General features: G+C 38.8%; 1 protein-coding gene across 4 annotated transcripts in view; it reads left to right on the forward strand.

The window, feature by feature from the left end:
- The window catches only part of FNDC3A (fibronectin type III domain containing 3A), a 221,288-nt gene that overhangs the window by 198,389 nt on the left and 3,420 nt on the right, over nt 1-19,479 (forward strand). For all 4 annotated transcript variants that reach the window (XM_053563739.1, XM_053563737.1, XM_053563738.1 and 1 more), the window contains 6 exons: nt 4,868-4,981; nt 6,562-6,711; nt 6,818-7,104; nt 7,215-7,427; nt 10,139-10,305; nt 13,915-14,042. In XM_053563739.1, the coding sequence (XP_053419714.1) occupies nt 4,868-4,981; nt 6,562-6,711; nt 6,818-7,104; nt 7,215-7,427; nt 10,139-10,305; nt 13,915-14,042 (1,059 nt within the window). The remainder of the gene's footprint in view (nt 1-4,867; nt 4,982-6,561; nt 6,712-6,817; nt 7,105-7,214; nt 7,428-10,138; nt 10,306-13,914; nt 14,043-19,479) is intronic.

The following is a 19,479-nucleotide window of genomic DNA, read 5'->3' on the forward strand; positions in this document are numbered from 1 at the left end:
GTAGAGACAGAGTCTCACTTTATCACCCTCGGTAGAGTGCCATGGCCTCACACAGCTCACAGCAACCTCTAACTCTTGGGCTTACGTGATTCTCTTGCCTCAGCCTCCCGAGCAGCTGGGACTACAGGCGCCCGCCACAACGCCCGGCTAGCTATTCTAGATTTTAAGATATAATTTATGCCTAAGTAATGTAGTATGAATGCATCATTTACAGTTATTTTTCTTTGAGACAGAGTCTTTCTCTGTCACCCTGGGCAGAGTACCCTGGCTTACAGCTGTACCACAGCTTACAGCAACCTCAGTCATTCGGCTCTAGTGATCCTCTTCCTCACCCTCCTGAGTAGCTGGGACTATAGGCTCCTGCCACAATGCTCAGCTAGTTTTCTCTTTTTCGTAGAGACAGGATCTCGCTGTTGCTCAGGCTGGTCTTGAACTCCTGAGCTCAAAGCAGTCCACCCACCTCAGCCTCCCAGAGTGCTAGCACTACAGGCATGAGCCACTGCACCCAGCTTAGAGTTTAACTTTAAATGGGAAGCCTTCAAGCATGCTGGAATTGTGAAGCTATCTCTTACTTTTTTGTTCTTGACATAAACTAACTTGGCTCCCAGAAAGGGGAGAGAAAGCCATGATATTTGTCGTGTAAAACTTTTTTTATCCCTAAGGGACCTGAGGGACAAGTTATTCGGTTATTATAAATAGGTGAGCTATACCTCAGATTTCTATCACCCATTGTTCTTTCTGTAAACCAAACTAAATTAGCTGTGTGACTGGTATGTTTCACCAGGTTATTGTTCATGTATAACAATAGTATTTATTTGTAGATACCTTTTTTATATGTATTTATTATAGTAAATTAATTTGCTCCACCATCAGAGCAGTCTGTAAGTCTAAACTACTAAATGACACACTTTTATTTGGATTTATTTATTTATTTGTTTTTTTGTTTTTTTGTTTTTTTTTTTTTTTGAGACAAGATATCACTGTGGCTGAGGATAGTCTCAAACTTGTGAGCTCAGTCAATCCACCTGCCTCGGCCTCCCAGAGTGCTAGGATTACAGGCATGATTTTATTTGGAATTTTAATTTGTAACTAAATGATCAAATTTTTTAAAGTTTATTGTTCTAAATTAAGAACTTTTTAAACTAAGATTAAAAACTCTGCCATAGTTCATTGGGGTTTTTTTAATGTGAAACAATTATTTACAAGATTATGTCAATTTTATTTTTCACAAAGTAGGCACATTATATCAACATTTTGCTTTGTAAATTTACTGTCCAGGATTGTTAGGTGGTATTCATGTGAAATTAAGGCAGATAGTCTGGCAGTTTCCTATAGCTGTGTTTTTTTTTTTACATAGCTTCTACTTGGATATAGTTATTATAAGTTCATGAACTATAATAGAAATGTGAATAAAAAATTTATTACATTGATAATTTTAAACATTTGACATATTTTTCAAATTCTTCATGAATGTAATAGAAACTAATAGTGGAGGCAGTATAAGCATTAAAATGGTAATTTGTGAAATAGCCCAGTATACCTGAAATAAAAACACATTTTTTGTTTATACGTGTGATCTTATTAAAATAGATTTTTGGTTTTTGCCATTTTATGAGGCTTATATATTAGTGTATAGCTTTAAACTATATAAAATTTTGTGGAAGGATTTTGTTTGTTTGTTGTAAGAGACAGTCTTACTTTATTGCCCTCGGTAGAGTGCTGTAGCGTCACAGCTCACAGCTACCTCCAACTCCTGGGCTTAGGCGATCCTCTTGCCTCAGCCTCCTGAGTAGCTGGGACTACAGGTGCCCACCACAGCGTTCAGCTATTTCTTTGTGCAGTTTGGCCAGGGCGAGGTTTGAACCTGCCACACTTGGTATATGGGGCCAGCGCCCTACCCTTAAGCCACAGGTGCCAGCCACCCTGTGGAAGGATTTTTTTTAAACATAAATTTTAAAATCAATATCAGGCTTGGCACCTGTAGCTCAGTGGCTAGGGCACTAGCCACCTACACCAGGGCTGGCGGATTTGAACCCAACCCGGGCCTACTAAACAACGATGACAACTACAACAAAAAAATAGCTGGGCATTGTGGCAAGTGCCTGTAATCCCAGCTACTTGGGAGGCTGAGGCAAGAGAATCCCTTAAGCCTAAGAGTTGGAGGTTGCTGTGAGCTATAACGCCATGGCGCTCCACCAAGGATGACACAGTAAGACTCTGTCTCAAAAAAAAAATCAATATCGAAGTGAACCATCTTCTGTTAATAAAATGCAAGAGTCCTTAACATTTATATAAATGATAGTTTCTAGAAGAAAGTTGGATATTTTGATTTTGTTATTTTAGATGTTAGATTAGAACAGATTTGTCTGTATTTTTTTACCATATCTAATGATACTTTTTTCATTAGATTGGTCTTCAAAAGCAGAAATAGTTGGGCGGCGCCTGTGGCTCAGTCGGTAAGGCGCCGGCCCCATATACCAAGGGTGGCGGGTTCAAACCCGGCCCCGGACAAACTGCAACCAAAAAATAGCCGGGCGTTGTGGCGGGCGCCTGTAGCCCCAGCTACTCGGGAGGCTGAGGCAAGAGAATCACTTAAGCCCAGGAGCTGGAGGTTGCTGTGAGCTGTGTGAGGCCACGGCACTCTACCGAGGGCCATAAAGTGAGACTCTGTCTCTACAAAAAAAAAAAAAAAAAAAAAAAGCAGTAATAGTTGTTACAATTTACTATTTTGATTATTTAGCATATACTTTACCTTGATTCACCATATTTATTCTGTGAATTCATGGCCAGAAGTCAACGTTATTTCAGGAGAGTTGATAACCTTCATTTAAAGTCCAATTAAAATCACTCCTAGCAACAAAAGGAAGCATCCTTTCAAAATTTACTTTGGTTTCTCTTTGCCATAAATAGCAGCATTGATTTTTTTTTTTTTTTACTTTGTGTTTGTTATAAAACAGTTGAATTCACAATATTATTAGCCTAAAATACTGAGGATATTGTGATAATAAAAACCTGTAAAAATTCCTGTACATCAGATCTGTAGGAAAAATGAAGCACTTACTAACTGAAATCACTGGTACTCAGAATAAAATAAACATGGTCAAGGAATGAACTTTGTTTTGGAAAAAAAATTTTATTTTGTTATTAAAATATTATAGTTTTGTTTTTAGGGTTATATCGAATAGTTGGTTTCACCTTAAGGGTTAATCCCTATGTGTATAAAACTTGGTACATTACAATCCCTATCCTTTGGTGAGCCCATTGTTTTTAGGGGTGTTTTAATATGTGTCTTCTACATTAACAATGATTTAAATAACTGGCTGATTTTAATATTAATTTTTATTTATTTAATTTTTTTTTTTTTTGAGTCTCACTTTGTCACCCTTGGTAGAATGCCCTGGCGTTCTAGCTCATAGCAACCTCAAAACTCCTGGGCTCAAGTGATCCTCTTGCCTTAGCCTCCTGAGTAGCTGGGACTGCAGGCACCAGCCACAAGGCCTGGTTATTTTTAGAGATGAGGTCTCACTCTGGCTCAGGCTGGTCTTAAACCTGTGAGCTCAGAGACAATCCAACCGCCCTGGTCTCCCAGAGTGCTGGGATTATAGGCGTGAGTCACCGCACCAGGCCCTAATATTAAATTTTTGTGAACAACTGAACATTCTCACACAGTTTTCTTAGAAATCAACATACCTCTTAAAGATGGACATTTGACAAAACCACCCGATACAGTGTGGTAACACATAGGTTTATTTCTGATAATTGTAATGATAACCCACCATTAAGTGAAAATACCAATGTGTTGGAGTTTTTCTTTTACTCATTAGCTTAAGAAAATTGATCACTAGACATTTCTGTGATTTTTCTCCTACATCTCAGAGGGGAAAGAGTTTGCCAACATTGAATGAAATTTTTTATATTCCAAGTAATGTATGCTAAAAGTAATAATGAGAAGGCCGTGTGTGGTGGCTCACGCCTGCCTGTAATCCTAGCACTCTGGGAGGCCAAGGCAGGTGGATGCCTGAGCTCACGGGTTCAAGACCAGCCTGAGCAAGAGCAAGACCCCATCTCTGAACATAGCCAGGTGTCATGGTGGGCACCTGTAGTTCCAGCTATTGGGGAGGCTGAGGCAAGAGAATGGCTTGAGCACAAGAGTTTGAGGTTGCTATGAGCTATGATGGCATGGACAAAGTGTGACAAAGTGAGACTGTCTCCAAAAAAATAATAATAATGAGAGAGTGGGCTTTTTAGCATAAAACAGAAAAATCAAATTATGATATAAAATAAGTATAACTTTATAGACCAGAATGTTGGTAAAGTTTGGTATGGAATGTAATACCTGAATATTTTAAAAGAATCCTAAAATGCAAAAGACAAATAATAATTTTGCCTACCAGCTCTCACACCTTTAATTGGTGTCCATTTCTTCATTCCTCACATTTCTTTTGTCTTGTTCCACCTACCTAATTCCCTAATTCCCTGACTTTCTTCCAGAAACCAGTCCATGAAGGAATAAGTGGACACAGAAGAAACTATAATAAATAAAAACTTTAAAATTTCTCACACCTGGGCAGCGCCTGTGGCTCAGGGAGTAGGGCGCTGGTCCCATATGCCGGAGGTGGCGGGTTCAAACCTAGCCCCAGCCAAAAACCAAAAAAAAAAAAAAAAAAAAATTCTCACACCTTTACTTCTGTGATTATTAAATTAAATCTTTTTACTTCCTATGAATACTTATAGAGTGGTAACCAAATTAATCTTGAAGTACAAAGAAAATATACTTATTTATGAATCTTTAAATATGGAGTTCTGTGCAGTCAGTGGATATTTAAGGGTAAAAAAATAAAAACAGTGGTTATATTTGTTTTTCTAGTTTGGACCATTTTCAGAAAAATATGATGTTACTACAGCCCCTGGGCCACCAGATCAGTGTAAACCCCCCCAAGTGACATGCAGATCTGCAACGTGTGCACAAGTGAATTGGGAGGTACTGTGATTTTCACTGACTTGGGTTTATTTCTTTACGTCATTAGAATCATTTACATAAAAGAAAAAAGATACTCTTCATTTGCCTCCTAAATTTTACATAGAGTAAGTCCTAGTTAAATTCATGCTGTAAAAATGAGTTTCTTTTTATCTTTGAAACATTTGAGTAAAGTATATTTGCATTACAAGTATTTAGACTCTTGTTCATGATCTGCTTTGGATTTTTATCAAAGGCTCTGTCTCTGAGATTTCAGCCACTAGTAACTTAATGTTCAGAACAAACATTCATAGGAATTAGTATAATGTTATTTCTCTTATTATCTCCATTGTACTTACTACGTGTACTAATAATCAGTAATGATAATTATATTTTCAGTTTCCTTTGAAATTGAACAAAGAAAATGTCTTTGTGTGGTTTAACATTTTATATTACTTAATAAAGTTATTTTGAAGTATATTTATCTTAAAATCCACTTTCTAAAATTATTCTTAGTCATATTTCCACTTCTGATTAGAAAGAGTTATATTTTTTCTCTCCACATCCACGCTGGTATCTGTAGCTTTTAGACTTTTTGCTCACTGGGATTAAGTGATATCTCAGGGTGGTTTTGATTTGCATTTCTCTGATGATGAGGGACGATGAGCATTTTTTCAGATGTTTGTTAGCCATTCGTCTGTCTTCATCAGAGAAGGTTCTGTTCATCTCTCTTGCCCAGAGGTAGATGGGATTGTTTACTCTTTTTCTGTTGATTAATTTGAGTTCTCTGCTCGCATGGATGTGGAGAGAAGGAAACCTTTTACACTGCTGGTGGGACTGCAAACTAATGCAACCTTTTTGGAAGGAAGTATGGAGAATCCTCAAAGAACTCAAATTAGACCTCCCATTCCATCTTGCAATCCCATTACTACCCAGAAGAAAAATCATTGTATCATCAGGACATTTGAGCTAGACTGTTTATCGCAGCTCAATTTACAGTCACCAAAACATGGAAACAACCTAAATGCCCACCAACCCAGGAGTCCATTAATAAGCTGTGGTATATGTATACCATGGAATACTATTCAGCCATTAAAATAGATGGAGACTTTACATCTTTTGTATTAACCTGGATGGAGGTGGAACACATTCTTAGTAAAGCATCACAAGAATGGAGAAGCAGGAATCCAATGTGCTCAATTCTAGTGTGAAGGCAGCAGATGAGCTGATACAAGGGGTGGAGGAGGGGATGAGGGAGCAGGAAGGGACGTCACAGTGAATGGCACACCTCTCGGGGGCGGGACACAATTACAAGAGGGACTTTACCTAACAGCCGCAATTAGTGTAACCTAATTCTTCATACACTCAATGAATCCCAAACAATAAATAAATAAATAAGAACAGTTATATTTTTTGACCAATCTTAAATTCAGATACTCTTAATGAATAAAAATCTAAGATTAAACCATTTGATTGTGCTTAAATGTTTTGAAATTCAAAAACAGTCCTATTTTTAATGTGTTCATCAGGTAAAGAACATGTTTGCCCAAAAGCCATTTACTCAATGTCAAGCCTAAGACCTTTATACTTTTTTTAATTTAAAGGTTCCTTTGAGTAATGGAACAGACGTCACTGAATATCGATTGGAGTGGGGAGGAGTTGAAGGAAGTATGCAGATATGTTACTGTGGGCCTGGTCTTAGTTATGAATTAAAAGGACTTTCACCAGCAACTACATATTATTGCAGAGTCCAGGTAAAAGTGATCAGTGCCTCGTCACTTGGAATATCTTGAGTTTTGTGTTTCATCAGCATTTTCCTGGTCATGTCTTTGTTAACGTGGAGACTCTGTTAATTTACAGGCTCTGAGTGCTGTGGGTGCAGGCCCTTTCAGTGAAGTGGTAGCCTGTGTGACTCCGCCATCAGTTCCTGCTATTGTGACTTGTCTTCAAGAAATAAGTGATGATGATGATATAGAAGATCCTCATTATTCCCCTTCTACATGCCTTGCAATAAGCTGGGAAAGGCCTTGTGACCATGGTTCAGAAATCCTTGCCTACAGCATAGACTTTGGAGATAAACAGCCCTTGACAGTGGGAAAGGTCACGAGCTATATTATAGACAATTTGCAACCAGACACAACATACAGGTACACTCTAAAAACTGTGTTAATTTTTGCCTAGACCAAAGAGGTACTTTAAATAAAATAATCATCAACTAAACCTTAACTTTTTTTTCACCCCCTAATGTGGCACTTAGAATACGAATTCAAGCCTTGAATAGCCTTGGAGCTGGTCCGTTCAGCCATATGATAAAGTTAAAAACTAAGCCACTCCCTCCTGATCCACCTCGTCTGGAATGCGTTGCCTTTAGCCACCAGAACCTTAAGCTGAAATGGGGAGAGGGAACCCCAAAGATACTGTCAGCAGATTCTATTCAGTACCACCTTCAGATGGAGGACAAAAATGGAAGGTAGGTTTTTTAATTCTTTTTTTTTTTTTTTTGTAGAGGCAGAGTCTCACTTTATGGCCCTCGATAGAGTGCCGTGGCCTCACCCAGCCCACAGCAACCTCCAACTCCTGGGCCTAAGCGATTCTCTTGCCTCAGCCTCCCGAGTAGCTGGGACTACAGGCGCCCGCCACAATGCCCGGCTAGTTTTTGGTTGCAGTTTGGCCGGGGCCGGGTTTGAACCCGCCACCCTCGGTATATGGGGCTGGTGCCCTACTGACTGAGCCACAGGCGCCGCCCAGGTTTTTTAATTCTTTATATAGTTTCCTAGGTCTTAAGTATATAAACCACAGAAGTAGATAAGTTTTCAAAAACAGTTATGATTATCATAAGAAATGATTTTTAAGTGCACTGGGTTTTAAATACCAGAAGACACAATACAATGTCAATTTTTTATTTATAATTTGTGAATGAGAGGCCAAGAGAAAAATATTAAATGGGCTATACTTTAGTTCTTTAACCCACTTACTCTCTTCGTGATAGTAAGAGGCCTAATCTTGCCTATAAACTAACTCGTCAGTGTTTGTTCCAGCAGGACACAAAAGTTTACACTGAGAGCCTTGGGGACAGGGATAGTCTCCATCTCCTCCACACCTGACAGAGGGCTGCACACTCCATGGATATAATTCACTTTCTCACGTCCAGATCTTACTAGATTCTGTGATTAGTTATCGATTCCCTTTGCTAATCTCCCTATTTTCAAGTTCTTTTGTATGCCTCTGTCATTAACACTTTCATTCGCCTATTGTGCATTTCCTATATACCAGGCCCCACTAAATCGTGCATTTGAATTACAGTGTTACAGGCTGGGCACGCTGGCTCACGCCTGTAATCCCAGCACTGTAGGATGCTGAAGCGGGTGGATCTCTTGAACTCACAGGTTGGAGACCAGCCTGAGCAAGTGGGAGACCCTATATCTCTAAAAATAACCGGGCGTTGTGGTGGGCACCTGTACTCCCAGCTACTGGGAAGGCCGAGACAAGAGAATCAGGAGTTGAGCCCAGGAGTTTGAGGCTGCTGTGAGCTGTGACACCACAGCACTCTACCAATAGCGACAAAATGGAACTGTCTCAAAAAAAAAAAAAAGGAATTACACAGTGTTACTCAAAATATTTAAAATCTAGGACTATATATTCACATTATGTCCCATATAAACAATATCTTCCATAGCTCCTAATCTTCTCATATTTTAAGAAATTTTAATTTTATTTTTCACTTGATGGATTCAGAATACTAGTAGCAGTTTTTCCAAAGGTTTACTTTGTTTTTTATGTTAGGTTTGTTTAGCCAAGTACTCAACAATGGAATATTCATGATGCTTGTACATAAGTACTCTATCAGAAATATTTACACATTTAAAATAAGACATAGAATAATTTTGCATACTGTATCACCAGTAAGAACATTATTCAAAACAGACAGTATTGAACATTTCCTGAAATCTGGATGTCTATAAATGATAGCCTTTGTTCTTTACATACTCTTGGTAGCCTTATCTCTAGAAGGAAGTTCTTTGCCTTGCCATGAGTTTTTGTTATAGCCATTTATCTTTTAATACGTGGTATGTGTTACATTACAGAGTGAATTCTTTAAATTCTTTTTATCCCCTTTCTAGCATTTAAATTTGGGGTAAGGCAAGAAGGCTTACTGGAGAAATAGGTCTAATTAATGTTTGGTTGAAAGACAACAGAATAAAAATTTTATTAACTGTAAATTCTATTATAGCCTATTACAGAACTTCAAACTTAATTAATACTAGCATCTAGAGAATTGTCGTAGGGTGTAAATATGGCTTACGGCCTTTGCCTTTGGAAATAAAGAAATTAAAACCTTTTATAACATAATAAATTTAATAAACTGAATCAAATTAACATCTTTGGTTACTTTCCTTTCCTCTGATTTTTCACAACTATTTACACTTGGCTAAAAGATGTCAGAATGCTCTGTTAACAGTTCCCAGATAATAGATTTTTTATTGTTCGGCTTTTTTAACAGTGGTGTTACCACTTTTCTTTTTAATCATTAAAAAGAAATTCATAGATTAAGAAAACAAGACTTAATTTTCTTTCGCTTTTAACCTGACTACAGTTTTCAGGGTGGCCAAGGCGAGAGGATCACTTGAGCTGAGGAGTTCACACCAGCCTGAGCCAGAGCAAGACCTTGTCCCTACTAAAAATAGAAAAAACGAGCCGGGTGTGGTGGTGCATGTTTGTTGTCGCAGCTACTGGGGAGGCTGACGCAGGAGAATTGCTTAAGCCTAAGAGTTGGAGATTGCAGTGAGCTACAATGACACCATTGCACTCTCTAGCCAGAACAACAGAACAAGGCCGTCTTTTAAAAAAAAAAAAAATGTATACATTAAAAGACAGGGTTCAGAGACAAGCTGAGCTGCACCAAAAACCTGAGAAGAAACAATTATGAAATAGGACACAAAATTAGCAACAGACTTCCAAGAAACCAAACCAGTTTGGGAACTTGACCAAATCTGTGGTTTTCATAATCTGATGAAAGCACAGATGTTTATTAGAAGTGACAAACAGTTCCTGCGTTAAATTTTTGGGATGACTTATATTACTCCTAAATAATGTCCCCAACTATATTGTTTCAGTAGTTTTTAAAATATTTTTCATACGATAGTCTAAGGTTTATTTACTAGAGAGTTACTTCCATTGTAGGTTTGTATCCTTATACAGAGGACCGTGTCATACATACAAAGTACAGAGACTTAATGAGTCCACCTCCTATAAATTCTGTATTCAAGCCTGTAATGAAGCTGGAGAAGGTCCCCTCTCTCAAGAATATATTTTTACTACTCCGAAATCTGTCCCAGCTGCCTTGAAAGGTAAGTTATACATTCTGAAATCATTTTCTTTTATAAATATTTTTTTTTTGTAGTTTTGGCCGGGCCTAGGTTTGAACCTGCCACCTCCGGCATATGCGACTGGCGCTGTACTCCTTGAGCCACAGGTGCCGCCCATTCTTTTATAAATATTTTAAGTATTTTTAAATGCATTTTCATGAACTTTGTCCGCTATCACTAAAATTTAGCGTCCAATGTGTGTCTAGCAGTTGTATTATGAAACATCATACAGGCAAGCCCACCTCGTGAGAGCTTCACTCAATAATAAAAGCCATGTTGTCTAACACATTGATACTCAGACAAATAATGGTTTTATCACTTATTTTTTTTTTTTTTTTAATTTGGCCGGGGCTGGGTTTGAACCCGCCACCTCCGGCATATGGGACCGGTGCCCATACCCGCTGAGCCACAGGCGCCGCCCTTTATCACTTATTTTTTAATGATCTAACATAAAAATACTAAATAGAATAGGTAGGCCGGTTTTCTTTTTTTTTTTTTTTATTGTTGGGGATTCATTGAGGGTACAATAAGCCAGATTACACTGATTGCATTTGTTAGGTAAAGTCCCTCTTGCAATCATGTCTTGCCCCCATAAAGTGTGACACACACCAAGGCTCCACCCCCCTCCCTCCGTCCCTCTTTCTGCTTTTCCTCCCTACCCCATAACCTTAATTGTCATTAATTGTCCTCATATCAAAATTGAGTACATAGGATTCATGCTTCTCCATTCTTGTGATGCTTTACTAAGAATAATGTCTTCCACTTCCATCCAGGTTAATACGAAGGATGTAAAGTCTCCATTTTTTTTAATAGCTGCATAGTATTCCATGGTATACATATACCACAGCTTGTTAATCCATTCCTGGGTTGGTGGGCATTTAGGCTGTTTCCACATTTTGGCGATTGTAAATTGAGCTGCAATAAACAGTCGAGTACAAGTGTCCTTATGATAAAAGGATTTTTTTCCTTCTGGGTAGATGCCCAGTAATGGGATTGCAGGATCAAATGGGAGGTCTAGCTTGAGTGCTTTGAGGTTTCTCCATACTTCCTTCCAGAAAGGTTGTACTAGTTTGCAGTCCCACCAGCAGTGTAAAAGTGTTCCCTTCTCTCCACATCGACGCCAGCATCTGCAGTTTTGAGATTTTGTGATGTGGGCCATTCTCACTGGGGTTAGATGAAATCTCAGGGTTGTTTTGATTTGCATTTCTCTAATATATAGAGATGATGAACATTTTTTCATGTGTTTGTTAGCCATTCATCTGTCATCTTTAGAGAAGGTTCTATTCATGTCTCTTGCCCATTGATATATGGGATTTTTGGCTTTTTTCATGTGGATTAATTTGAGTTCTCTATAGATCCTAGTTATCAAGCTTTTATCTGATTGAAAATATGCAAATATCCTTTCCCATTGTGTAGGTTGTCTCTTTGCTTTGGTTATTGTCTCCTTAGCTGTACAGAAGCTTTTCAGTTTAATGAAGTCCCATTTGCTTATTTTTGTTGTTGTTGCAATATGGCAGTCTTCTTCATGAAGTCTTTCCCCAGGCCAATATCTTCCAGTGTTTTTCCTATGCTTTCTTTGAGGATTTATATTGTTTCATGCCTTAAATTTAAGTCCTTTATCCATCTTGAATCAATTTTTGTGAGTGGGGAAAGGTGTGGGTCCAGTTTCAGTCTTTTACATGTAGACATCCAGTTCTCCCAACACCATTTATTGAATAGGGAGTCTTTCCCCCAAGGTATGTTCTTGTTTGGTTTATCAAAGATTAGGTGGTTGTAAGATATTAGTTTCATTTCTTGGTGTTCAATTCGATTCCAAGTGTCTGTGTCTCTGTTTTTGTGCCAGTACCATGCTGTCTTGACCACTATGGCTTTGTAGTACAGACTAAAATCTGATATGCTGATGCCCCCAGCTTTATTTTTATTACTAAGAACTGCCTTAGCTATACGGGGTTTTTTCTGGTTCCATACAAAACGCAGAATCATTTTCTCCAAATCTTGAAAGTATGATGTTGATATTTTGATAGGAATGGCATTGAATAGGTAGATTGCTTTGGGAAGTATAGACTTTTTTTTTTTTTTTTTTCTTTGTAGAGACAGAGTCTCACTTTATGGTCCTCGGTAGAGTGCCATGGCCTCACACAGCTCACAGCAACCTCCAACTCCTGGGCTTACGCGATTCTCTTGCCTCAGTCTCCCAAGTAGCTGGGACTACAAGCGCCCGCCACAACGCCCAGCTATTTTTTGGTTGCAGTTTGGCCAGGGCCGGTGCCTTACCGACTGAGCCACAGGCGCCACCCGGGAAGTATAGACATTTTAACAATGTTGATTCTTCCAATCCATGAGCATGGTATGTTCTTCCATTTGTTAATATCTTCTGCTATTTCCTTTCTGAGGATTTCATAATTCTCTTTATATAGGTCCTTCACCTCCTTCGTATGGTATATTCCTAAGTATTTCATTTTCTTTGAAACTATGGTGAAGGGAGTTGTGTCTTTAATTAGCTTCTTTTTTTTTTTTTGTAGTGACAGAGTCTCACTTTATGGCCCTCGGTAGAGTGCCGTGGCCTCACATAGCTCACAGCAACCTCCAACTCCTGGGCTTAAGCGATTCTCTTGCCTCAGCCTCCCGAGTAGCTGGGACTACAGGCGTTTAATTAGCTTCTTATCTTGACTGTTATTGGTGTATACAAAGGCTACTGACTTGTGGACACTGATTTTATATCCTGAAACGTTACTGTATTTTTTGATGACTTCTAGGAGTCTTGTGGTTGAGTCTTTGGGGTTCTCTAAGTATAAGATCATGTCGTCAGCAAAGAGGGAGAGTTTGACCTCCTCTGCTCCCATTTGGATTCCCTTTATTTCCTTGTCTTGCCTAATTGTATTGGCTAGAACTTCCAGCACTATGTTGAATAGTAAAGGTGACAGGTAGGCTGGTTTTCTTAAGAGTCATTTGCTGTTTCTGCTATTGTTACTTTAAAAAACTGATTATTAAAATGTTTTGAGTTGTTGCTGTTTCATTCATTTGAATTCAAGGGGCGTTCCTAGTTGTCTGTTATGCAAAAGAAATTCTGAGTTTCTTCGGATTTTTCAATCAAATTTACACACACATACACATACACACATATGTATACACACAGATTTGTATACATTAATACATATCTTTTAAATTAATTTTAGAGGGTTTCTTATTTTAAAATAACCATGTCAAGGATTGCAATGTATACTTTTAGCCAAAAAGACTGAAACTAAACTAATCACAAAATTTCTAGAACTGTATTCTGGATCCCACATTTCAATATACCATGAGCAAACCTGTTCCTCCTGAACAGACTTTCTAATGGTGTTGATGAGTCTCACTGAGTTACTTTTCTGTTTCCTCATCCAGGTTAGTATCTCTTGGCTTTAAGACAGGGCTAATTTTAACCTCTTAAAAAATTTTTGTAAATTTTTGTAAATCAAAAAATTCACTGATACCTGTGTCAGTTTTATAACCGGGTTTTAAAGGTTTGTTGATTTTGATTTCTCTGTGATGTTTCTGCGTGATGTGCCAAGCTAAAAATTAAGTGAGCAGATTTATATTTGTTTTCTACAGCCCCCAAAATAGAGAAAATAAACGATCACATTTGTGAAATTACATGGGAATGTTTACAGCCAATGAAAGGTGATCCAGTGATTTACAGTCTTCAAGTTATGGTGGGAAAAGATTCGGAATTCAAACAGGTATGTCCCAAGATAAAATTTAGTGGATACTCTTTTTTATGTATTTTACCCTTTTAAAATTTTTATGTATTTTCAATGCAGGATGGTTAACATCTTTACCGTTCTAATCAAAAACATTTGTTCAAAACTATGTTCCAGAGATCTCAGGATTCAAAATCTTGAACGGTCTTTATGATGAGATTGATGAGTTTCACTGAGTTATTTTTCTGTTTCCTCATCCAGGGTAAACTCTTTTGAGTCATATAAAAGTGTATGAATCATATAAAAGTTTACCTCCAGTGTAAACTACACTTGAACTATACTTATTCATTTATTTGACAAGTATTCGTTGAGCTCTGTGCTAGGTGCTCAAGAAAACGGCACTGAGCAAATGCCCTTGGCTTCATGGAGCTTACACAGATTGTAGTGCAGCGGTTCTCAGCCTGCGGGTCGCAACCCCTTTGGACTATATTGAAGGAAGGTTGAGAACCACTGTTCTAGTGGAAAGAGACACTAGAAGCAAATAAACACCTCTCTACATGTCATCGGATTTTCCCTTTGTGCTTTAACCTTCTTGATTTTGAGGGCTTTTAACCTGGGTGGTTCTCATTGTATCTTATTTTAAATTTTCCTTTCCCATTAGAAAACCAATCATTTGTTCTATTCCAGTAGGGAGATTAATATTTTATTGTATAATTTTTCTTTTAAGTATTAAAAGTATGGCTTGGCACCTGTGGCTCAAGCAGCTAAGGCGCTAGGCACATACACCCGAGCTGGCAGGTTTGAATCTAGCCGGGACCTACCAAACAACAAAGATGGCTGCAACCAAAAAACAGCTGGGTGTTGTGGCAAGTGCCTATAGTCCCAGCTACTTGGGAGGTGGAAGCAGGAGAATCGCTGGAGTCCAGGAGTTAGAGGCTGCTGTGAGCTGTGATGCCACAGCACTCTACCATTGAGGCTCTGTCTCAAAAAAAAAAACTGTCTTTAAGTATTAAAAGTATGGAAATGTTAGTATCTTAAGTGAAATTATAAAAAGTCCAAAGAGTCGGTTTAAATTTATCATGTGATTATTTTTCTTTATTAAGCCATCTGCAAACTTACATGATAATTAGATTTGAAATGTAATTTACAGATAAGCAGGTTTCCTTCTAAGGAGGAAGTAAAATTAATATTAAAGAAAATGTAATTATATTACATATTTAAAGGAAATAGAGACCCCACATTTGAGTAGTATATGAATTTTAATAAGCTTATGTCACTATATGAAACAGCAATGCTTAACTCTAATTGAAAAGCAACATTAGGCCTTTCATCACTTATACTTACTTGAATTACAAGTGTGCTATAAAACTCAAAATACTGATATACTTCATAGATATATCATACTGATATAACTTCATTCTATACATGCTCATCTAAGTCTCTTAAAAATTCTACAGCTTTATTGGCAATGTATATTCAAAAGTTTGAAGGCCATTTAAGAGTTCAGTTTCATTCGTGGAATTTGATATTTCACTTGTAATTTATTTTATATTCAGTACACGTGTATACTTTGTACCAAGAATTATGAAGGAGCTACCTTTTTATATGTCACTGTTCTAATTTCAAGGCAGTAGTAAATTTTACAGTCCGACATTTTGCATAGCCAAACAGACGGTCATAATAAAGATAAAACCTACTTTATAAACCATGAATGATTAATTCCAACAGGACTATGGGACATTTTCCAAAAAGGAGTGTCATTTAGTAAGACTTTTGGAGGGCTGGGTTGCTTAGAGGAGGTAACCATGACATTCTCAAGTGTGACTGGAGTAAGGCTCAAGAATGGAATATGCAGCGGAAGAGGCCGGGTCTTGCTGGTGTTGGTGTTTTCAAGAAAGGGAATATTATGTATAAATTGGTGGTTGAGTTTCTAGCCTGTAAAAACCTGTTTTGCCTGTAATATCGCTAGGATTAGTGACCTGGAAGCAAATTAGCCCGGAACAGCAGCAAGTACCCCCGACCCTGGGCCGAGCTGAGCAGCAAGTCCATTTCTGTGCTTCCTTCCCCGGCTTCGGCCCTCTTCCATCAGCGGCTTTGCCTGGGCCTTTGGTGTCCTGCTGCCCTGGGCCTCGCTCAGTAGCACCTCACCTAGAAGCGCCTCTGTGCTCAACATTGATTCCCCACTTCTGATTCTCACCTTCCTCTTACGCACACATTCTGACTCCTGGGTACTGTGGAAAGCTGACCTTACCCTGTTTTAAGAGAATGCTCTTTGCTTAGGAAAGTTCATACCAAAAGCCAAGTGTCTGCTGGCTCTTTAATTTCTCTCAGGAATGTGTAAGTTTTTAAGGCTAGTGCTTTTTAACCAAAAACAGCATTTCAAATGTATAATAAGATCAAGTAAAAACATTTGGGGACAGTAGAGTCACTCTCAAAGCTGATCAACCCCTCCTGGAATCTGTACTTAGGGCAGTTCTTGTGTCAGAACTAATTATGTCACAAGTACCAGGAAAACCAACTTGAACTGGCTTGTGAACAATTGAGTGTAAATCCTCTTAGGGACTCCGGACAGTTGATGAGCAGCTCCCTGGACTCACCAGGGATGGGGAACTTACTCATTCACATTCAGGGAAAAGGAAGCCCTTGGATTTCACAGACATGGCCAGATTAGTGACAGTGCCAGAGCTTAATGCATTTATGGTGGAAGTTGAAATTTTGAATTTTTTTGCAAGACTTTTTTTTTTTTTTTGAGACAGAGTCTCACTCAATCACCCAGGGTAGAGGCATCATAGCTCACAGCAACTTCGAATGCCTGGGCTTGAGAGTTCCTCTTGCCTCAGCCTCCTGAGTAGCTGGGAGTATAGGCACCCCCTACAATGCCCAAATAGTTTTTCTATTTTTAGTAGCGATGGGTCTTGCTTTTTCTCAGGCTATTCTTGAACTCCTGAGCTCAAGGCATCCTCTGCCTCGGCCTCCCAGAGTGCTGGGATTTACAGTTGTGAGCCACTGCATTCGGCATGACTTTTGACAAGGTCCCTACACACCAGTATCTGCAGCAGTGAACTCCACACCACACGATAACGTGTACGCTGGGGAGACAGATAGGTGTGAAAACATGGAGACCCTAGCGATGACCTTGTGCAGTAGGACATAGATACCTCCCACGGCACCACCATTCCAATCATGGAGCATGAAGCATGAGTGGGTGAAGCCCCCAGGGCCCACCTGTGCAAGAGAGTCTCCTGGTACACCGGCTGGGTAAGGAGGGGCTTGACACCCACCCAAAATCAGAGTACTGTTGGCCAGGGCAGGTGTATTAGTCAGGGTTCTCCATGGAAAAAGACCCAACAAGATACACAGATACAAATATATGGAAAGATTTCTTATGACCTCTACAAACCAAAGGAAAGGCCTGAGAACCAGGAGGTCATGTCCAAGGGCAGGAGAAAACCGATGTCCCAGCTCCAGCACAGAGCTCACCCTTCCTCTTTATTTCTAGTCAGGCTGGAAATAGACTGGATGATGCCCACCCATGTTCGTGAGGGCCATCTTCACTCAGTGTGCTGATTCAAATGCTACTCTCTTCTGGAAATACCCTCCCAGGCGGATCCAGAAGTAATTTTTACCAGTTATCCCTTAGTTCACTCAAACTGACACATGCCATCAACTACCACGGCAGGGAGCGGGTCCTGGGACAGCGGCCCCTTGGACTCTATATAATGTCTGTCTTTCTTAAACCTCTGAACTCAGATTTTTAAAGAGCAGTGTTCACAGAGGAGCCTGCAGAGCTAGGGAAGCTCCACAGGAGTTGGGGCGACAGTTCTGTCAGCAATAATAATAGAGGAAAGAAGGCTAGATAAGGGTGACACAGCGATTTGTCTATGTTCAGTTGCTTGTGAGGATTTTTGTTATTCATGTGTTGTTCACAACAAAACAATTATTTGCAACAGTATAGTTGTTAAATTACACAATGATCACATAATATGACCATATGTGTCAAATTATATGACTATATGTTTATATATGTTCATTATGTCATAATGAATAATCATTTTTAAATGTAATCAAATACGTAATACTATATATCTTAAGTAAAGGTTTAAATTAAGCCTACATTCAGTCCAAAAGTAATGTATTGCTAAAATCATTATAATAACTCTTATAATAACTCTTTAAATAATGTTTGCTGTATTATTCACTGTAAAATCAGATTATGTTTATGTAATATACATAGAAAGTAATAATAAACAGAATCTGTTCCTCTGTAGATTCATTTTTGGCCCTAATTCTTCAATTATTTTTCTCCATGCTATAATGTATTTGCAAATCTAAAATAAGGGCAAATATCAATTTATGAAACTCTAAACTTTCTTCAAAGGTTTTCTTACAAAATTCTATTGCAATTGGGAAACTACTTGAAAGTTCTTAACCAACTAAGCATGTATAAATTTCAAAAGGTAAATTTTAATCTGCATTTTTCTGTTAAAATCCAAACTGAAGACAGTAATCTTTTACGTGCCATTATCTTAACTATAAATCTGCATTGATTGTATTTGCCAAAGCCCACCTGTAAATGGATTCACAGCAAATGCAAGGGGCTGTTTTGATCCAACTGTGTATACTATTATTACCTGTGAGCAATAGCTAAGTGCCTCAAAATTAGGAATTTAGTATGTGTCTGTTCTTCTCAAGGTCAAATGTGTAATGAGGGGTGGAAATGGCATTATTTATTTTAATTTTTATTACTCATTCCGACAGCTAACACAGCTCCTCTCAAGCTTGAGACGTATTTCAGTAGTATTTCTCAGATGTATAAACCTTCTTAAATTATAATACTATTAGCAAATTAGTCCGTTTTCTTCAGTCTTGTGTGTGCGGCTGCCTGCATCTCCCTGTCGAGATGATCCTCCCAACATCAGAAACCCAAAATCGGAAACCTGGTCTCATCACGGTTCCCTCCCAGTCTCTTTGCACCACCTTCTTCCTAGTCCATCAGAATCATAGCTACCGATATTTTGGGTCCTCCAAGCTTTACATTCTTGGAAGAACTTTTTCCCCTACCAGCTCTTACTCAACATCACTTCTAATCTCTAAAATCTCATCAGCCTTGTCACTTTATAGAGCAAGAGCCGCTCTCCTGTCCAGCTTCCTTCATCCCCCCCCAGGACTCAGGTCAGGATTCCTTACACACTGTTTCAGTGTTAAGCGCCTGGAGCAGCTCCCTGTGAGTTAGACTTGAACTCCCAGTCGTGTAATTCATGCGTCCTCCTCTCTCGGACGGATCTCCTCACTCTCATGCCATTTGTTGGTTTTTTCCTCCTAAACATAATAGTAACATGTTCGTTTGGAGACATGTGGAAAATAAAGCTTAAATACAAAAATTTAAATCATTCGGGGCGGCGCCTGTGGCTCAGTTGATAAGGCGCCGGCCCCATATACCGAGGGTGGCGGGTTCAAACCCGGCCCCGGACAAACT

This window comes from Nycticebus coucang, chromosome 15 (assembly GCF_027406575.1).
Source record: "Nycticebus coucang isolate mNycCou1 chromosome 15, mNycCou1.pri, whole genome shotgun sequence".
NCBI classification, from domain to species: Eukaryota; Metazoa; Chordata; class Mammalia; order Primates; family Lorisidae; genus Nycticebus; species Nycticebus coucang.